The 22,126-nt window shown below is 42.9% G+C and overlaps 2 protein-coding genes across 5 annotated transcripts in view; one reads left to right on the forward strand and one right to left on the reverse strand.

Annotated features, from left to right (window-relative positions):
* Positions 1-8,015, forward strand: part of Rhbdd1 (rhomboid domain containing 1) — a 102,538-nt gene extending 94,523 nt beyond the window's left edge. For all 4 annotated transcript variants that reach the window (XM_090354924.1, XM_090354922.1, XM_090354925.1 and 1 more), the window contains one exon: positions 5,872-8,015. In XM_090354924.1, coding sequence (XP_090211050.1) covers positions 5,872-5,966 — 95 coding nt within the window. In that variant the 3' untranslated portion in view covers positions 5,967-8,015. The remainder of the gene's footprint in view (positions 1-5,871) is intronic.
* Positions 8,016-13,830: 5,815 nt separating this feature from the next.
* The window catches only part of Col4a4 (collagen type IV alpha 4 chain), a 101,317-nt gene continuing 93,021 nt past the window's right edge, over positions 13,831-22,126 (reverse strand). Inside the window, exons 44-47 of the mRNA XM_090354940.1 lie at positions 20,878-20,994; positions 18,793-18,981; positions 16,668-16,954; positions 13,831-16,378 (exon numbers count right to left, since the gene is read on the reverse strand). Of these exons, the coding sequence (XP_090211066.1) occupies positions 16,115-16,378; positions 16,668-16,954; positions 18,793-18,981; positions 20,878-20,994 (857 nt within the window). The 3' untranslated portion in view covers positions 13,831-16,114. The remainder of the gene's footprint in view (positions 16,379-16,667; positions 16,955-18,792; positions 18,982-20,877; positions 20,995-22,126) is intronic.

Here is a 22,126-nt window from a genome sequence, read left to right on the forward strand (position 1 = left end):
GTGGGGCTTGAATTCTGGGCCTGGTTCTGTCCCTGAGCTCTTCAGCTCACGGCTAGTGCTCTACCACTTGAACCACAGCACCACTTCCCGTTTTCTAGTGGTTAGTTGGAGATAAGAGTCTCACAGACTTCGTGCCTGGGCTGGCTGTGAACCTCGCTCCTCAGATCTCAGCCTCCTGAGTAGCTAGGATTACAGGTGTGAGCCACCAGCACCCAGCCAGGTTGAGTTTTATGAATCTGTTTGTGGACACAATAAGGAAAGCAGAGTGTGTGCTGTTAAAAGTCAGTAGAGTGCAGAATCTTGGGTACTGAGAGAAAGGGCATGGGAGCTTGTGAATGCTAGGAATATTCTGTATTTTTGCCTATACATTGGACTCATATGTTCGATTCATGAAAATTAATGAATACTCCCCAAAGAGTGGTAGCAAAAAGGGTGAGCAAGTAGCAATTGTCCAGCAGAGGTCATGCCATGTGCTGTTTGTCATGTGGAAAGCTAGCCTTGACCTAGAGATCCTGTTCCATAGGTTATTCAGTAGATCTTGACCAGTGACTACCCTGGCTATGTTAAGTCACTTGTGTTGATTGAAGTTCGATTCTCCCAAAATCAACCAACTGAAGGGGGTGGGGGCGGAAGTACAGGAGGCCGAGTAGGAACTGACTTGATCAAAGAAATGAAAACATGAATGTGTTCTCTATAGTCACTTCATATGTTACCTTTCTTACAAGCCATAAAAGAATTCCATTTGTAATAAAGGTATAAGACTTGATGAGAATTTTCACGAGAAAAAGATCATATTACAACTCCTGACTCTGACACTGGTACAGTCTTACTTCCCAAGAGCGCCCCACCCACTTTTAAAAGAATGCCTCCAAATTGTTAGGCCTGGGGTTTCTTTCAGACCTTTTAGTCTTTTCTCAGGAAATGACTTAGCACCTAGCTTTTCACCATGCTTTTCAATTCATAGAATTCTAATGATGTGCCATTCTGGAGAGTGTGGGCCCCATGCTGTGGGCCTCATTTGACAATAGAAATCCCAGAAAATGCTGGTGATTTATTTAGCACATTCCTGGTTTTTTAAGTGGTTTGCTCTTTCACTCACAAGTTAAAGGAAATAGATCATTGCATCTTGCAACTTCACTTTCGTATAATTTTACCGAATGACATAGAGCATTCATCAGATACACAGGCAGATCTATGAATACCAGCAAATTAAACATCTCTATTTACACGGATGGCCAGCCGTAAAGAAAATGGCCATCCGCTGATGGTGCTTTTTGTAGCAGTTCTTATCTGGAGAAAATGACTTTCCTTCTTCGAGCAGTAAAATGCCGAGGTTACTGCATTATACATAAAGGTGGAAAACTGAAAATTTTTTCATCAAGAACCACAAATCAATAAATCTCGTGATCTCACTACTGGTGCTATAATTGAGCTAAATTATTACAAACTGGCAATGTTCTTGAGGTCCTTTGAAGTATGCTCATTGTTTCTTTGGATAAAATTGAGGGCTGACCTCCATTTATAAGAACACAGAGGCAAGTTCTCATAAATACTAATATTCTGTACCAGGTGTTTTAGAGCAGGGCCATTTCACGTAGGCCTATAAGTGTCCAGTGCACAATTTAACTAAATGGGGGTGAGGGGAAAAGGATGGGCTAGGCTTTCCAGCTTTCCCAGAGAAAGCTTATTGAACTCTATTAATTGCCTTTATGATATTGATTTCTCAGAAGACACATATTAAGTAACTAGTGACTCCAACTTTGTATAAAGTTTTGCCAAAATAGCCTGAGCACATAATTGGTTTCTGTCCTTTAAGAAGTCATTAATTTTGCCACTATATTATGCGTGTATCTTGTACAAAGTTAGTTTATTTTGATACTTAATACATGGTCCTTGATAACGGTAGAAATTTAAAACCACAACATTCACTGCTCAGTGGACATTTACATTTACTATACACTGCTAAGCATCATTTCTTGTAATACTCTGAGCATACAGATGCTTGTCTCTTAGTTTCCATTTTGTAGAGAAGGAAGCTAAGACCAAGACAAGGGAACCCATTCACCCAAAGGTATGTAGTGAGCAATCAAAGGAATCAAGAGTCCATCCCAAAATCCAGAGTCCTGAAAGAGGCTGTGCAGCCCCCTTGTTCAGCAGCCTCCTCTCACACGGGAACCAGCCAGGACCTGCTGAAATAATGGCTTTATCCATGGGGTCTCAGCTAGTTCCAGGCAGACTTAGGAAGCTATCTCCTGATCTCCTACCATTCCATGTCCCATTGTACTTTTCAGGACATCTCTGCCCCTGCCTTCCCATCTAAGGCACATGCAGGCCCTCTGATGTGTACCTAGTGATTCACCTGCATATCATAAATGTGAGACATGAGTGAAGGATCTGAGGATCTGAGAGGTTGTAGAGAATAGTAATTAATGTGGCACAAGTAGAGAAGATAGAAAGAGTTTAAAAAGCAAAGGCAGGCATTTGGAAAGCCACCTGGGCTTACTGGAGACTGAGTGGACATGTCTTTGGGGTGGCATTGGTCCTCAGTGCCAACACAGAAGATGGTCAGTGAGTAGATACCAATCAGTTTTGTCATTCTTGAAATATCAAAAATCACTTGATAATTAAAATGTGGATTCAAAATTCTAACATTCGGAACAGTGTCATGTTTAGAGCAGTGAAAAATTCCAGTCTTTATTTAGACAGGAAGGTAGCTCTGTTATTATGAGAAATTGAAGGATTTTTAAATGCCCAGAACATCAGGCGTGATTACATATCAGACCTGGCCGAAGGTGGTGGAAGCTAGAGGTCATGGCACTTCTGGTGCTTTAAGAAAGCCCAACCATTCTCTGTACTCATGCTAGAACTGTAGAGTCACTCCTTTGATTGAAGCAGAGACTCAGAGTATTGAGGACTTAAACTAGACATTCTTGTTTTTCTATTCTCAAGTATCAATGGGCTCCCACATATCCATGAAAAAGGACTGAGTTTTGGCAGGAAGATGTTGGATGGTGATTGGGCATAATCCTTACCCATAAAGGTTCAGTGTTCTAGGAGCCAAGGCAGTGGGGGAAATGTAAGAAGTCAGACAATCTGTGTGCAAGTTTTACTTCCCTTTGTGCTGGTCACATGACCGCAGATGAGTGAGTGCCTAACACTTGCCTTACCTGTTTCACCCATCAAATTGAGGTGAATATATTCGGAGGGAAAGGTAAGGGAAACAGGGCACCCTGCATTGGCTCTGTAAATGAAAGTGAGGCTTGTTTCTCTCTTGCCATGAGTTTTCTACTACCGCATGTGGCACTAATTCTGTTGTCTGAGCCCTGGTTCTCTTCCAGTGCCCTGCAAGTGGGGCCAACAGTATGTGTACCAGCTGCTCATTCTGAGAGCTGGCCCAGAGGAGCCTTCCCTACCTTCCCCTTCCAAAAGCCTCCCTCCCGCTTCCTTCCTGGAAACAATATTCCTCCCACAGGCCTTTTAATGCCCTCTGAGCCTTGAGGACACCACAAGGACACTGATTCCCTTAGGGAGTTGAAGACTCTTCCAGCTTCCATGGCCTTGTGCCCTCTGGCCTGGTGTCAGTGTGCCACGTTGAGTTCTCTTGCTTCTGCCCACAGCTCATTCTGATGGGATTCCTTCCCTGCCCATCTGGAAAAGGGTGTGAAACACTTGCCTGCACTCTTGTGCAATTAAATTAGCCTTGTTAACAGAACAACAATGAAAGACAAAGTAGAATTTAGATTGGGTCACTTAAAAGAATTTCAAGCAATAAACTAGCATTGATTTGACATGTGTCTTTGTCATTTCAAAGCATTCACTATTTAAAGAAGTACTTTGCAAATACATATGGCAAAAACCATAGAAAATGGGGCTTAATTTTATAGTATACATAAGCATTTTCGTTGTGAAGGCTTTTAAGCCTATACTGAATGTTGTTGAATGTCCTCTCTGATCTAAGTTAATAAATTGACATCTAATTCATTGTCGTAAGAAACCTGGAAGTAGGTATTTATGCAGCAGGAGTGAATATCCAGGGCAGGCCTGCATCATCAGTCAGGGAGGGCTGCAAAGACTCAGAAGGCATCCTCCCATAAAGTAGGTGCAAAATGAGAGCCCTATATAGGTAAGCATCAAAATCCCCCAAAGAGTGGGGTCACAAAGAACATGTCACTCAGATGATAATCTGGACTGAGCAGACTCAGTTTCCCATCACCTTCTCTAGCATCTTTTCATGTTGGCTCTGTCAAGATAATCATACCTGGGGCATCTCCTGTCTTGGAGAATTAGCAGAGCCAAATGCTCACTTGCTTTCCCTCTTGAAAAAGCTGCTGCACTGCCCACCCATCCTTCCTAGCCCAGCCAGCAACTCCGGAGGGAAATTATGGCAGAACTTTTAACTCCATACATGTATTGGTCAGCAGCTGTGTGCCCAGAACTGTTCCAGGCACTGGGGGACAAGGAGAAATGTACAAGGTGTCTTAGGTGAAGAGGGAAGAAGGTGACACAGATGGCAGCACCATGGCAGAATATGAAATCTACTGAAGGAGAGCCAACAGGAAGGTGCTGAAAGCTGAAGAGTTTATACTGGGAAAGAGCTCTTTAGTTGTAGTTGGTCAGATGTTGGGAGAGAGAGGAAGTCATTTGGTTAATGTAACAGAATGGAATTGTCAGAGCTGTGCAAGTGAAAAGGTGCATCCTTTGTGGTCCATGGGTATTGACTACTCACTTGTGCTTATCTACTCAAGATCCTCTACCTGGCTGCCTCTTGGGGTTATGGAAACTCCTTCCTGCATTTCTTTTTATTTTTTATTTTTTAAATTTTTTTGTGGGTCATGGGGCTTGAACTCAGCCTGGGTGCTATCCCTGACCTCTTCAGCTCAAGGCTACTGCCCTACTCTGGGCCTGCATGCTGTCCCTGAGCTCTTCAGCTCAAGGCTATTGCCCTACCCTTGACCACTTCCCATTTTCCAGAGGCTAATTGGAGATAAAAGTCTGAGGTCCTTTTGTGCCCAGGCTGTCTTTGAACTGTGATCCTCAGATCTCAGCCTCCTGAGTAGCTAGGATTACAGGCATGAGCCACCGCCCCCAGCCCTTCCTGCATTTCTGTTGCTGGTCCCTTGAGATAAAAAAAAAATGATCTGTTTTCCTTCATCAGTTCCCCAAGTGCTGGTTTTTAATGTGCTAAGTGAGATGCTTATACCATTGCAAAGAGTTAATTTCAACATATTTGCAGATTCACCAACCCTTTTCAGTAATGATTTCCATGGTCTTTTATAGAACTGTGAAATAGCATGCCTGTATTTTTGTCTCCCTGGCTATCTTAGATCAATGTGACCATTCCTGCTCTATGCCCAAGCCGCCCCTAATCACCAGGGGCAGGAGGAGGCTGTGTGTCTCGAGCAAGTGTGATTTGAGCCCATGGAGTACAGCAGGAGCAACTGGGTAAAGAGAGGCCCCCAAAAGCTTCAGTTGAACTCTGCCAGCATAGTTGATAGTGGGGAAGTTAATAAAGATGGCCATAAATAATAGAAACAAATTGCCAACACATTATGGAAAGTTAAGTGGTGCACATTGTTGAGCTGGTTGAAGGGAAAATGAAAACGGAGGAAATTACCAAGAAGCTTAGTATGGATCACATAAAGTTCCTTGACTGAACCACACCACAGACATACTTCCATGGTGTTGAAATTAGTATTGACAGCTAATGTTGAAATATGTTTGTGCTGTGTTTTCTGCATGTTGAAATGAAGATGGTACCAAAGCAAATGTGCTGTTTTATCCTCTTTGGAATCTTAGGGTGTGTAAGGCCTTGTAAATGTCACAATGATAGATCGACAGCATCTGATTTTCCCTTTTGCTTTCTCACTACAGGAAATGCCAGAAATAGCCCATCACCCTACGGCTTTCGGCTTTCACCAGAAGAAGAAATGAGAAGGCAACGGCTACACAGATTTGACGGCCAGTGAGATGGCACAGCATTTGAGGAAGACATGGTCCACTCTTCCATTTTTCCCCATTTGGTTGAGCCCCCTTCCAGCCCCCACTTAGTTTTAAACAAAAGCAGAGTATACTATCACCATCCCTGATCCCTTCTGTCTGCTGTGGACTGTCACTCTGTCACCACACTAATCCAGAGAATCTCATGGTCAGATTGACTTGCCTGGAAACCAGGCCTGTGGAAGGCAGTTCGCAGCTTTCCAGAAGTGATCTCCATCTTCATCCCAGACCAGAGGATTCTTCATTAATGTTGGAGCCTTTCTCCACACTCCATCCTTCCCTTCTGACTCAGTGGTACCTCCAACCCTCTTTTGAATTCAAATGACTCAAGAGATCATCCTTTATCTCTGCCTGGAGTGCCAGGATAAAGATATTCTCTCTTCCCAGGATGCTGTGGAGAAAACACCTATATACACCACAACATGTCAAGGGATACCAATAATTTGGATTTTCAGCTGCCCTTCCAGGACAACCTGTGGCCCAGGGAGTTGGGACTTGTCACTAAACAGCAAAGTCACAAGTGCTACGTACAGAACAGGGCAAAGGACTGGAAAGCATTGGTTACTAGAAACGCTTCTTGCAGGAAGTAATTTCTTCATCATAAAAGTGCCTCTAAATTGGCCCCTGAAACAACTTGTCCAAAGCATGCCCTATGGCCCTGAAGCATTAAAACACACAGATTGTCAGATCATTTAAAGCATTCTTTGGTGCTTGTGGTTCATGAGTAAAAGGAAAGACCAAAATGTATGTACTCACAGAGCTGCTTATTTTTAGAAAGATCTGGAAGCACCAAAAGATGCTTCTATTTTAACTTACCTATCACCCACATATAGTTTTCTCTTTATGAAAGTCATAGAAATACCATCTGTATGCATAATCTGGAAGGAAATATAGCAATTATAACAGAGATGATCTTTGGAGATAAAATACTTTGCTTTCTCTTTTTCACAATTTTGTACTGCCTTTTGAAAAATACATATATATATTGTAAATATTGCTTTGTAGTCAGGAAAACTGATTCATACAGCAAATCAAGGGGAAAAACAGTAAAACATACTTAAAAATAAGAGATATGTATCTATTGAAAAACTTCAAAATGTACAAACAAACTTAAATAAACACATAAACAATTATAAAACCACATATATTCATACCACATGGAGCAGATACTCAAGATTAACAGTTTTAAAGTGCACCATCTTGTCTTGACTTCTCTTTGTATACATTTGACAGATGTGGAGCATACTGATTGTGCAGTATTATAAATTCCTAGTTTGAGTCTACCTGGAAGTAATTTTGACACTTGCACATAAATGAGCCAGGAAACCTTAAGTTTGCGAGCATTCTAACCAATTGTGCAACATCACTTGAGCTCCTTGATGTGATTTATAATTGATGTAAAACTACTAGAGTTAGTAGATAATGAGAACTGTACCTGGGTCCAGTAGTTTTAGACATATTTAAAATGCTCAGTCTAAATTATTCCTGTCTCTCAAATGATAAGTGTGACTTCAACTTTCCTGTTCTTACATGCCATCTTTTGATAATGTATGGAAACTGTCCTGTAGCACTCATGTTTTGCCCTTGTTATTATAGTTTTTTGTACATATCTATACCAAGGTGTGCCTTCTGTATGGGGGTGAGATTATAAATCACCCTGAGATAAGACTTTTGTCTATCTCCCATAGTCTCCCTCATTTTCCATGTCCACCATCCAAAGGCTTGTTAATTTCTCACCAAAGTGTTTTCCATTGTATTAAAAGTCCATTCATATGTGTATGAAGTATTTTCCTGTTTTGATACAGTTTAAGTTCAGTAGCAGTACCTCCTTCATTTGACTATCACATATAAAACACTGGAATTACATTCTGGATGCTATAGGTATAACATGAACACTTTATTTATGGAATGGAATATCACTGAACATTTAGACATGTGGGAAAGGTCATTTTGATTATAAACCAATTATTTTTTCACAACAATAAAGATGCTCTGGAAATTACGTATAACCACTGTTTCTTCCACTCTGTTTTGTTTTTTTTCTTGTACAATAAGGAATCTCCAAAGTCATTCTGCCAAATTAGAATTGGGTTGAGAAAGATGAACAAAGCATCTAATAAGGACTAAGCATTTAGAGCTGATTTTTTAATTCGATGTCTTTGTATTGTGCACATAGTTCCCACAGTTTGTCATGGTCAGTCAGAATCAACTCTTGCTTTTTGTTTCTCAAAAGGAAGGGATGGATATATAAAACGGTTTCCTGTTAGATGGCCTTGAATGTATGGCCTGTGACTCCACTGTTGTAGGTAACAACCTCCTGTCCCTGTTGATATGCCTGCTGGAGAAGCTCATGATAAGCTAAATTCCTAGCTTTAGTACAAGTAGAGCCTGGCTACATATGAGGCACATAGTCTTTCTCCTGGGGAGTAGGCTATAATGAATGAGAGAAACGAGACCCCCTCCCACAGTGGATTTTAAGATGGGGCCTAGTTCCTAGTTTTAATTCCTCTTGACAAGCGTTGATATCCAGTAAAGCAATGTAGCCAATTAGTTATACACAAATCTCCATTTCTTCCTTTCCCTTCTCATGCATTGTTACAGCTGTTTCCTAATTTTAATAAAGTTTACTCGCCCCTGCTTTTATTTTAGCACAGATTCTCAGCTTAAAGCCCCCCTCCATCCCTCTTTCCCTCTCGCTCTCCTTCTCCTTCTCCCTCTTTCCCTCTCTGTTATGAGGTTTGAACTCAGGGCCTGTCCTGAGCTTTTGTGCAGAAAGCCAGCACTCTACCACTTGAGCCAAAGTGGTAGAGTTCCACAGAGTTCCACTTCTGTGGGGTTTTTTTTTGGGGGGGGGATTGCTTAATTGGAAATGTGAGCCTCATGGACTTTTCTGTCTGGGCTGGCTCAAACATCAATCCTCATAACTCAACCTTCTGAGTAGCTAAGATTACAAGCATGAGCCACCACTACCTGGCCTTTGAAGTCTCTCTTAATTCACTGCTTTGAACAATACTTAACACTTCAGTTGATTCCACATTTTAAAAAAAAATTGCCCAGTTAGGCTTACAAAATCCGTTTTAGCAATACCACTTACCACTTCAAATATCTTTTTGTGTGTGGGGGGGGGGGTCATGGGGCATGAACTTGGCCTGGACATTGTCCCTGAGCTCTTCGGCTCAAGGCTACCGCCTTACCCTTGAGCCAAGCCCCACTTCCCATTTTCTAGAGATTAATTGGAGATAAAAGTCTCAGGTCCTTTTGTGCCCAGGCTGGCTTTGAACTGTGATCCTCAGATCTCAGCCTCCTGAGTAGCTAGGATTGCAGGCATGAGCCACCATGCCTGACTTCAAATAACTATTTTGTACTGGTGTTCGACCTTGAACTTAGTGCTTCAGTACTGTCCCTTAGATTTTTTTTTTCAAGCTTGGCACTTTACCATTTGAACCACAGCTCCACTGCCTCAAATACTTTTTACTGTCTGTTGCCAAAGAATAAAGATCAGAGCCCATTATCCCCAATGATGGGCTCTAGGCATCCTTTGGACCGCTCCTCATTTCTGTAAAACTAAGCCCTTTGCTGAGATTCCCATGGCTCTATGCTAGGCTCTCATAGGAGCCACATTCTTTACACGTAACAGTGCCTTTTATACCCTCCTCAACCTGCCTGCTGGCTAAGGCCTTTCCCCACAGTTCACCCCTCATCAAGCCTCCTCCTGTTTCTGAATCTGCCTCACACATCTGTGTGGGACTCTCTGCTTTCTAACCTATCAACACACGGAGAAAGCTCTTGGGAAACAATTGTGCCAAAGGTGCCAGCAGGCAGACCATGGTTCAAATTCTAGTTCTAGACTTAAGCAGGTTACTTATTCTCTCTGAAATTCAATTTATTTATTTTTATTTCTTTTTTGAACTCAGGGCCTCTGTACTGTCCCTGAGCTATATTTGCTCAAGGTTAATACTCTACCACTTAATCCACATCTCCACTTCTTGACTATTTTGGGGGGGGTGAGGGGAGTAATTAATTGGAGATGAGTCTTAAGGACTTTCCTTCCACAACTGGCTATGAATCATGATCCTAAGATCTCAGCCTTCTCAGTAGCTAAGTTTACAGGCATGAACCAGCAGTACTCAGCTTGAAATTTAGTTTCTTAAACAGTGTAGCTCTGAGGGGGAGAGGAAGCAAATACAGTAGAGTTAATACAGTTCCTGTCACATAGTAGGTTCTTTTTACCCCCCAGGGCCTAAGCACTGTCTTTGGGGTGCTCCTCTACCACTTGAGTCACAGCACCCCTTTTGGCTTTTTCTATGTATGTGGTACTGAAGAATCAAATCTGGGTCTTCGTGTATGCTAGGCAAGCACTCTATCACTAAGCCAAACTCCCGGCCCACATAGTAGGATCTTAAGAAATGGCAGTTGAGTTTCTTATGCTACTTTCAAGAGAGGTTGAAGCATATCCTATTAAATTTTCCTTTCATTTAAAAAGACTTGACTCCATGAGTTACCGAGTAGGTTACTCTACCTAGCCCCTCCCGCAGTATAGGATGCTGTAGTTTAATCATCAGAGCTCCTCCAGAAAGGCTGGAGTCTTGCAGACTTGGGAGTCCACTGTGGGCACTTAGGGAGAGTTTCAGAGGTGGGGTCCAGATGAAGGAGGTAGACAAATGCAGATGTGCCCTTGGCGGGGGCTATATCTCATCTTGACATCTCTCCTCCCTTTCTTTTCCTTCCTTCCTCATCTACCCTCTCCCTTCCTCTTTCTCTTTTTCTACTTTCTGGCTATACTTCTCAATTCTCAAATCCAAAGCAGTGGACTTAGCCTGAAGCCATGAGCCAAACATAAGTTGTAATTCTTTTTATACTGTTTCTCTCAAGTATTTGTCACAGTGATAAAAGGCTAACACACAGGAGATATAAGCAACAATATCATGATTTTATTTCTGATAGATTTTGGACACCTTAAATCCTCCAAATAACGCTGTGCAGTAGGTCATGTCATTCTTGTTCAACTAATGAGATAACTGCATCCCAGGGTATCAGAGCCCCAGGTTCACTGTTCAAAAAGCCCAACCATGGTTGATGCAGTCTTCTGCCCTGAAGGCCTAGCTTTAGTTCTCTTCTCACCCCAACATTGCAGAGTAACACTCTGAAAAGCCTCTGAATCCATCCTTTCCAGCCTAGGCGCTTATCATCTGCAGCTCCCACTTTCACCTTGAGATATTCCTGTGTTCCTCACGAGCTAGCCCGTGAGTGGACCACTCCTTTTTTATTTAAAACGAACAGCAAACCCAATGGAGGTGAAAGAAAACAAAGTCACCAATTGAAACCCAGTTGGTTTTGAACTCATCACAACTTTATAGACAATGAACCATAGTATAAGTGGTAATACAGTGTCAATGAAAAGACCAGGCATCTTACGAAAGGTACATGTTCAAAAGTCCTAGCTTTGTAACCATAGGTTAGAAAAAGGGGGTGCAGTTTATTGGACACATTTCACATTTTCCTCATGAATCATTAAATATTTAAGCACCATAAAATTCAAGCATTTCACATGAACATGTCAGGCATCCTTAGGGGTTTAAAATGCATTATGCAGAGTTTCCAGCAGATAATAACAGTGACAATTTCAGAGTACTGATTTTTAATGTCAATTGCTTGTTCCCTGCTGAACTTTCACATACTGGCCCTGCAGGAAATTGTGATTCTTTTGGGGGGATTTTTTTTTGATGGTACAATAACTTCGAGAATTGAAATAAAACATTATCAATGACATTAAGAATTGGCCAGGTGTAAAGAATACTAATTAGTAATTTATATGCCCTTTGAGAATCCTTTTATTCTACTATGCAAAAAATGATAATCCCAAGAATTATTTTTATAGTCAGTAGTTATTTCAAATGGAAGATATGACCATAAGTGGTGCAGGATGACTGTTGTATGCTAGGAAGATAATATACCTTTAATTTTCAACACGAGGAGGTGTTATATTCCATCTTTTGAATAAGAGAAATGAAATTGAGGGAGTTGGTGGAACTTTCCAATAGCACACAGCTGGAAAGAAAGATGGATGTGAATCTGAGTTCAAGTGATTCAGAAATCCTCATCTTTCTTTTATGTTTGCAGTCATATGGAGTAAAAGTAACAATTATCAAAATTATTCCAGTGAGCCAATAGAAACACCAATCTAATTTCCTTATAGTCTGTATAAAGCTCAAAATGGTTGATAAAAATCCGTTTTTCATACACCATTCCACTGACTCTTACAAAACATCAGCAACACATATACAAATTTTACAGCGGCAATTTTGAACGAAGCAGCTCTTAAATCACAAAGGAATTCAGATTACAGTATGAGTCAACACATCTCCTTTTAGTGAGGGAAAACTTCTCAGCCAGATCTCACACCACAGCCTTTCTGAAATTTTCCTTTAGAAAAATGTAAGGGTATTTTTGGAGCAGGAAAGCAATGATCAGAGCTTATCAATTAGCTTCCTCTCACTACTTGTGATGGCCTTCAAGGTTCTGATAACTCATCAATAACTTGATTATAGGTTGAATATTCTAATGTTTTGAATCTAGAAATGAATAACACTTGTCACCATTTTATGCATGTGTACTGAATGCCTAATGAGGCATATGGAATTGCCACTGAATAAAAGAGCTAAGTGTTCATACATGAAGGCCTGTGTTAATAGCAGACACACAGAGGTTGCTGGTACAGCATGGCTCCTGCCTGCCCTCCCCCTGGGACTTCTATATGAGATCAGACACCAGTATGGCATGGTTGCTGGGGCTTAGATATTTGATGGGGATAAGGGAGGTCAGGTCTACTAAGAGAATTCACTCAGCACTCATCAATGTATCAAAGTAGGCAGGAGTCTGCTAGGTCAAGGACCCTAAGGATAGAGGCAAAGAGGTTAGCATGAATGTTTGCAGAATGGCTGGCAGTTTGTAGTGACAAGAGATAATTCTTCCCGGGAGTTTGGCCTAGCGGTTAAAGTGCTTGACTAGCATGCACAAAGACCCGGGTTCGATTCCTCGGTATCCCACATACACAACCAAGCCGGAAGTGGCAGAGACGAGACTGCGACGGCGACAGAGAGCGAAAGAAGCGAGCTGAGCTGAAGTGAACAGAGCCCAACCCAGTGGTGGCCGGAGCGAGCGGGGCCGGAGCGAGCAGGACCGGAGCGAGAAGGGCCAGAGCGAGAAGGGGCCGGAGCGAGCAGAGCCAGGAGCAAGCGAGAGCTGGCCGGGCCGGAGCGAGCGGGGCCAAGAGCAAGCTGGAGCGAACGGGGCGGAGCGAGCGGGGCCTGAGCTAGAAAGGGGGCCTAGCCGGGCTGGAGCGAGCAGGGCCGGAGCGAGCGGGGCCAGAAAGAGAAAGGGGCCAAAAAAAAAAAAAAAAAAAAGAGATAATTCTTATAGATGGTTCATGCTGGACCTTTTACCAGAGGAAGTCATTCCAATTTCACAGCCAAAAGATAACAAGAACAAGTTTGGATGAGGCCAATCAGGGGATGTCTTCTGTAGCCAGAGTTAGGTGGAAAAGCTAAGGGAGATGGAGGAGACCAGAGAAGATTATACCCCAAGAAGTGTAGGCCTGAGTTTCAGTCTGGGAGTTGAGTAGCTGGCCACATGCTGGGCTCCACTCATTCAGGCTGAGGAAGGAAAGTGCTCTGTCCTCCATGCTGAACCTCAGAACTGTCCCAGGAGGTGATTTTGAGCATTGCAACTAACTAGTCAAGGCATAGACTTAGAGGATGGGGCTGGAGTGGATTGTCCTTCAATTCAGCCTGTTGTTTTTTTCACTTGACTGTAAAGCTTGTTAAGACAGTAGTAGTAGTAGTACTTGCCTCTACTGAGGTTGAGCTCAAGGCCTTGAGTTTGCGAGATTTCCTGGCAAAGGCTGGCACTGTACTCCTTGAATTCATTACCAGTCCAATTTTTTGTGGATTATTTTAGAGATGGAGTCTCATGGACTTCTCTGCTTTGGCTGACTCTAAACCTAGCCACCCCAGAGCTCAACATCCTGAGTAGCTAAGATTACAGATGTGAGCTACTGACGCCCTGTTTGTTAAGATAATTTTCTAATACCAAAGGTAATTTAGCAAGCAAGATGTATTTCTGACATTCCCATCGATTGTTTCAACTTTTTCCTCCCTGAAAACATTCTCAAATTAAGTTCATGATCAACTTCCAAAAATGTGTCTTATGGTGATAGACTTTCTGAGGAGAGAAGAGTAAATTTCAAATAAGGTAGAAATTGGCTTTAAGTTGGGGTATGCAAAGATACTTAACATATATATCATGGTCTTAAAAGAAAATCAAATGGGCCTAGAGAACTAGGAGATATTCTGCAATATCAAGAAGACATTTCATGTCAAAGTAGATGTGTTTTTTTCCTTTTTTTTTTTTTTTACCAGAAGTTTCTCTTAAAATAAAATTGTTATCTCATGGGTAGCCCATGGCACAAATCACTGGAAATGGACTCTGCATAAAACAGCTCATTAGTAATCAAAGTTTGGCAAGGAAAACCCATAAACAAAGTTTAACGTTTCTTCCCTCTAGATTGTTTTTCAGTGCACAGATACTAATCACTAAAATGCTGCTTGTCTCAGGAGACATTTCTCAACTTTTTTTTTCCTAAAATGACATTGTGCTTAGCTAAAAAAGGTAATCGTCCCACTACACAAAAGAAAAAAAAAATCTATTCTAGCAAAACTTTTGATCTGTAGGATTAGACCACTGAATTCCTGGCAAAACAAAAAACAGATATTTTATTATTCAGAAAACACCCTCATTATAAATTGTCATCACTTCCAAACTTACATAGAAACTACAAATGGCAAATGGCAAATCACTAACACAGTGTCACGCTACTATAAAGTATATGAATGCCTTTTTTAAATTGGCAAAATGGGGATGCTCCTGTAAAAATGAATCCTGGGGACATAAAATTTAAATTGCATATTGTCTTTGTTTCTTTGAAAGGTAGCTGCCCCAAGCTCGTGCCTTTCTGCTGGGGTGACCCTGACTTAAATGAACCTTCTTACCTACGTTTAATTAAGTCAGCCCTTCATTTTCTCATGAGTGCATAATGATAGTCCTGTCATGTCCCCTATGAGCAGCTATTACACACATGGAGGAAAAGTGTCCATTGTGAGCTCTGGAGGTTTTGCTGGGGAGGAAAGCCCCTGCAGAAGCTCCATGTGGCTCCAGCCCCATTAGCACTGAGGACTGCTGGACCCCGACTGGGAGGGGAGCCTGTCTGTTTGGAAGTTTCCTGCCATAGGGAGTCAATTTTTGTGAATCACCACTTTCATATTCATTAATAGCTTTTAGGCTCCCTGATCCCTTATTGAATATATTTTTTCCATAATTGCTACTTTTCAAAAGGATTGCCAAAGTAGGCATTTCTAGTCTCTGGAAAAAAATGCAGAAGAGAACATAATGTTTTATATTCATGTGTGAAGTGTTTATGCTAATATCACAGCACTGGAATGAGGTGGCTTGTGGGCTTTTCCTGGTGTAATGATTCATTTCGCTTTGAAATGAATTCTTCACACTGGCTGTATGGATGGTTCTATGTTTTTTTTATTTTATTATCTTTGGGTCATGTTTATAATTATTTAAAGTGCATGGAAAAAATAGACTGGCAAGGAAATCATTTGGGAATGTTGAAAAGCTCTACTACCTAGTTTTCATTTGTTGGCCCATTTCATTTTTTTCTGTAAAAATCTCTCCAGAAGGCCCACTGTATTATAGAGTACTTGACTTCCATTGTTTGAGATGCAATTAACCATTACCATTTATAACCTGGTCATTATCATCTGCTTGTGTTCCTGAGAATTAGCATATTACCACAGAAATCCTATTTTCCCATCATTCTTCATATAATAATATATGGGGTTCATCTAGATTGCTGAGGTCAAACAAATTCCACGTGTGTAGTGTACAGCGTTCGTTGACTCCGTCAGGAACAGAGAGAGGAATGGAGGGTAAGGGAAGAAGCATGCTAAGAGCAGGGTTTGGAAAGAGCACCACTGAATCTTTTTGCATAGCCCAGGAAGTCTTCGCTCCCTAGCAAGTTTCTCTCGGTAGATGTATATGAATTTTGCATTCTCTAGCTATACTTCACACACACTTGGCACCTGCTGATTTTCTGACGCTGGGCCTGGCTTTCTTTTAAGGTGTCTGGTGATGGGGCTAAAGTAAACTGTGTCTCTGGGTTCACAGTTGTCAGCCAGAAACTATACTCATTTGCAAAGAAGTGGCAAGTTCCTTGCCGGCCTTGGCATTCAAGAAATGGCGCAGCTCTGAAATCTTCCAGGCAGCTGCCAGGTGACATGAGGGCCTGGCCTCCTCCTTGGTCCCCAGCGCCCGTGTGCTATTAGACAAGGAGAAGAAAATTAGGCCCAGCCCAATCAGTGCTATACCCCTGTCTAACCCCCCTCTGACACGCTTCCTTAAACTACCCCATAAAAAGAAAAAAAGCAATGGAAAATATGACGAGTCCTCCATCTCAGCAGGCTGTGGTTTATAACCGACTTTAACATCCTTCTTTTTCCACTGTGGGCATAAAGTGTACACAGAATTCCTATCTGATGCAGTCAGAGAATGAAAAGGAAGGGGCTGGTGAACAGCAGATGTGACAAGTTCACGGGCAGGGAGCTCACCATCAGAAATGAGTAGCCGATCCAGAGGCTCCTCCAGGCCTGTGGGCATGGAGGGATGGATTGGTCCTGGCTGTGCACCGCCACTGCCTGGGATGGGGCCTCGCACACCGCACAGCGACTGATGTAAGGGCGAATCTCTTCCTCGGAGACCGGCATCATGGGAAGGGGTGCAGCGCTGGCCAGCCAGTACGACCTGTCATTTCTCCTTGCATAATGGCACACTTGGTGGATGTTACAGTAGGCAAAGGGCAGCGTGCTGAACATGGGAAGGCATGACCCTGCCAGACCTTGGAGGAAAGAAGAGACATTTGGTGTGCCAGGGACCTTTCCCACCTAAGCATTCACAGACCACCTGCTCAAAGCCCACATCATGCTGGTAAAACCACCTGGGACCAAGCCCTGAAGCACTCAGCTCGCCCTAAGAAGGCCACCAATAGGCTATGCTGACAGGTTTGCAGCGGGGTATGTTCGTCTCCTTGAATCTAACTGAGCAAATAGCTGATGGAATTCCAGGCTAACAAATGCTGTGAATGAGAAGGGTGGATCTCTAGAAAAGACAGCTAGAATGAGTTATTTTAAGCAGGGAGGGGACATATAAAAAGGACTGCCTCCGCCGGAGGGGTAGTGACTGTTCAGAGGAGGGGAACCTCCGAGAAGGCCTCGTGGCAGTGGATAGTGCCCCAGGCACAGAGCATGGCCTTCTGGGAAGTCAGAGCTCCCTGAGGGGGTGAATGGAAGGAGGTGAGCATGTCCATGTGTCTAGTTATCTTCGTGGTATCCAGAGATTATGTCAGACTAGAGAATCCAAGTTTTGTCAATCTTGTGAGCTCTAAAATGGGTAGTCTTACTAGCACAGGGTAGGAAAAGTGAGCCTGCTAATACAGAGGCCAGACAGGAAAGACATTGAGCAGAAGAAAGAGTAGAAATACACATAAGATAGAGCACAATCCCTCTTCTTTTTAACTGTGCTCAAAGAAACTTAGTCTGTGGCGGGCGGCCAGAATATGGTTGCACCTCATGCAGATACGAAAATGGGTAGGAAACTGAGCTTTCCTTCCTGCACCCTGTGAGTGTATTACTAGCACTGGGGACATGCAGCCAGTGACAAAAGTCATCTCACCAGCAACCATCTCTGTTGGTACCCCCTACGCCCGACCCACCACCTTGACCCCATGGTCCTGGAAAGACAGTGTTGTCAGCACTCAGGTAAGTAGACTCTTGTCTTGACATGGCTTCCTGCAGCAGTGTTAATCAGCAATGACAACAATTTGTCATAAGCACTCTGAAAAGAAGGCTCTCAAAATGAAGTCTTGCTACGTGAAGACAGGTTGGAGTAGGACAGGGATTTGATACCCCACATGCGATAAGGTACACCCATATGGTACTTTTCTGCACCACTCTGTGCTTTGATTCAGGAGCCACTGGGTCCCAACTAAATAATCTACATATGGGAGTAAAAACATCAGTTCCTAACAGTTACATTAACCTTCAATGGAAATATCTTCTTTATAATGAACAATAAATAGCCAAAGGAAAATAGAACGAGAGTGAATTTCTGTGACATCATATAGGATCATAGTTTTAATAGAAGTAGTTGGGACTTCACATGACTGTTTAAAAAATTAATAAGGGAAAAATTTAATGAAAGAAGAGGTGACATTGTCTAAAAGGAAATGTACTCATTATGTGATTTATGTATGTCTCCTTATAAAGACATTAAAAAGTTATAGAAAAAATAAAAAGATAAAAATAAGAATCCCATAAAGGATTAGTGATTAAGGGGGTGATGAATCTGTAAACTTAATCCCCAGGTTTTACTTTCTAAGGAATGGCAAGGTTGATCACACTGGAAAATCCACACCAAGGTCAAGGGCGTGGGTGGTCCCATGACGGTCATACAAAGTCAGTTGTAGGTGATCGCATGGATTATCTACAGGGCAGCAGCATGGCAGGTCGTGTAGAATATCGACACTGATATCAATAGTATGGGTGGCCACAGGTGGTATCTAGAGAGAGGTGACTGCCACTGGTGATCACGTGACTATTCATAGCCACCAGCATGAGTGCTCACTGAAGTAGCTACACCAGGGTCAACAATATGGTGAATCACATGGAATGTCCATACCAAGGTCTTGATTGTGGGCTTTCTCCTGTCCTTCCATGTATAACAGACTATATCCAGTCCAGAGCCGAGGCATGCCCACAGGGCAGGCAGGTTCTTCATCCGTCTGACTGTGGAGAACCAGGAGGAAGCCACTGAGATATCCAAGGCCATTCCCTCTGGGCCCCGGATCACCAATCAGACCTGGAGGGCCTAGGGAAATGAAGAATTAAAACGCAACTTTGGGATTACTTCTCCCATGGCACTGAGGTGAGCACTCAGAGGGGAACAGCTCACAGACTCCTGGGCAGCACTGTTACCTCACGCAAGCGCAGCGTACATAGAGACAACACATCCAGTCAGCCCAGAGCACCTACACACACACATGCAGAATCTCTGAGTTCCACCAACCTCAGTTTGAAAGTATCCAAGACTAAAACCAACACAATTACATCTGCATGGAGCATTACTATTTTCTTGTTATCATTCCCTAAATGATACAGTACATTACATAGCACTTACACTGTAGATGTGTACATCCTCTAGACATGATTTAAAGTATATGGCAAAGTAGTATGTGTGTGTATGTGTGCCTGCATATGTGTGTATGTGTGTGTGAAATAGTACATGAATGATATAAGGGACTTGAAGATTCTTGGATCGGCAGGGATCCTGGAACCAACTTTCTTGTAGATCCTAAGGAAGGACTGTATTTGTTTCCAGCAATTCCTAGGTGATGCTGGGGCTTCATCAGCCTGAAAAGAGAACACAGAAAGAAATCCGTGTCCTACTACAACGCTTCCATGTGAGAAAGAAAAAAGATCATGATCACAATGGAAAGATAAACTGGAGAGTTTAGGAAGTGGTTAAGGCTCCACAAGAAAAGACTGAAGGAGTGCGTGAGACATCCCTTCCCAAGTCTGATGTCTCTGTGTTCTCAGATGGAGCTGGGAGCAAGCTGAAGTTGGTTTTCTTATACCTGCCAGATCTCCATCATGGATCCAGCATACTGAGGGCTCCATGCTGCGAAGGACAAGGGAGTAGGATGTACACAGATGAATCTCTTCTTTTGTGAAGGAGAAAGGGGAGAAGAGGGCAGGCCTTGCTCCACTGTTCTTGATGGCACATGGAAATAGACAATCCTATAAAATGTGAGCAAGTTTTGACTCCACTGGCCCTGCCAAGTCGCTGATCTACCGATGAAGGCCAATAGCTATTTCTAGTAGCTAGGAACAAAAGTCGGGGTTGGACTTTGAGAGGTGAAGGATGTCTTGGTTTTATTAGTTTACAGAGGCTTTCCTCACCCACACGGCCATTCACAGATGACAACATGATGGCACAGGGACTGAAGGAGATCTGTCCATTTGACCTGTAATGATTTTCCAACTGGATATTCCAGATTTGAAAATAAAAAGTAAACAGGGAACACTGGATCTGCAGGAGCTAACTGGCTGAAGATGAGCTGGGTGTTTTAGGAATAAGCTCTTCTGCAGCAGGGCCCATCCAGCAACACTCTCTCGTGTCTGTTCGTAGATATTAAAGCCAGTTGACAGGTACTCTCCCAAGATGTGTCTTCAAGTCTTGGGATCCACAAAGCCTACACTATATTTCAAGATTCTATTCTGAAGTCATCTCTTTCCCCTCACGCTTCACCCATTCCCAAATGCATTACGAACACTGCATTTTCTACAAACAGCTTTACAATGAGATCGATTAACTCAAAAACTAAGAGGCATCTGCAGAGAAGAAACCCTAAGATCCTTAGACAATTCCGCTCAGGACTGGTCAGGTAGACAAGTCACACTGACCCACCTTCCGGACCTTGGAAAGAGCAACGGCTACGGTCGCTCTTTTCTTGCTGCTGTAGAACAGTTTGAGAGAGCACTGCTGTATGTACTACAGCATTTCAACTCGCTTTGAGGATGGCTTGGCATTCATTAGACTGTGGAAAAGCATCTCCTCAATGCTTCTTTCTCCCTGGTATCTGTGAAGTGGTCATCTATGACTAATACATTTCATGACACCCACTTCAGAGTGGCTTGCTAGGCTTGGCGTGTAGCTCCCAGGTCTTCAGTATCAGAGAAAGGAAAACAAAAAGAAATGTGTCACCTGGTACTCCAGGACAGCCAGCCTCTCCAGTGTCACCTTTGTGTCCAGGAGGTCCGGGAGGCCCCGGGACACCGTTCTGGCCCCTCATGCCATCCAAGCCAGGCTTTCCTTTGCATCCTGAAAGAAAGTCCAAGATGGTAGTGGTGAGGACACCTGTCCACAATTACTACCACACAGCCCACGGGCCCAACCCGGGCTTCCCTCATCCCGGCTCCATTGTACCAACTTGGTTAAGTCTTCTTGAATTGCATGAAATTGAGGTTAACTGTCTCCACTTTACAGTGAGCAGGGACTCAGGAAACTGGACTTTAATTAAGTCAATGAGCCAGTAAAGGGCTGAGCCAGATTTGAAGTGGTACCCGGGGAATTATTAAGAGAGGAAAACTTTTTCCTGTTTCCTTTATATTACTTTATTTGGGCTTTCATGGGGGAAGCATGAAATATGTATTGTTTTTGTAATGAAATATCCTTTATATCCTGGATTGGGGAAATGAGTGAAATATCATAAGATTCAGTTGGAAGCCAAGTTAAATTAGGAGACAGAGCAGTAATTCTGTGGTCTGAGCTATATCCCCTGCCCTTCAGTTGGTATTTTGTTTTAGAGATACAGTCTTACTACTTGGCTTGTGCTGCCCTCAAAATCATGACCCGCCTATCCTCATCCTCTAAATAGCTTGGATTACAGGTTTGAACTACCAGGCTACTTTTCATCTCATTTTTGCAATTTTCTGGCTCTATACTAATCTCCTCACACAGATTATTCAACCTAGTCTTGAAAGCAGCTCAGGAGCAGATGTGTTCCAACACTGGCAGGAAGGCAGGCTCAGAGACCACAGAACCCAACAGGTGGAGGGAGCAACTACAGCCCAGATAACGAGTACTGAGGTGCAACCATCAGCCCCTGCCCCACTTCTTCACAGGCTGCAGATTCCAGAGCCAACCTTGGAGGACATCAGCTGGGGGCCTGGGCAGTTTGGGTCACAGTCATCTTGGATGGCCCCTTAGGGCCATTTGGTTGCATTTTTTGCAACATATCCATTCATCTGTCACAGTCTCTGTCTGGTCCTAGCAGACATGGTCATTCATTGCCTTTGGGGATTTTATTGCCAATAGCCCTGGTTATCTGAATGTGCTAGTCTTCCCCTCCTTTCCAGTTCTCTCTCTCCTCTGCCCCATATCTCTCATTGTCTGTGTGTCTCTCTCTTCTTCCTTTTTTTTATGAATTAGCTTACTATGGTCTGATACATGC

The sequence above is a fragment of the Megascapheus bottae genome, chromosome 21 (assembly GCF_031878675.1).
Source record: "Megascapheus bottae isolate mThoBot1 chromosome 21, mThoBot2.hap1, whole genome shotgun sequence".
NCBI classification, from domain to species: domain Eukaryota; kingdom Metazoa; phylum Chordata; class Mammalia; order Rodentia; family Geomyidae; genus Megascapheus; species Megascapheus bottae.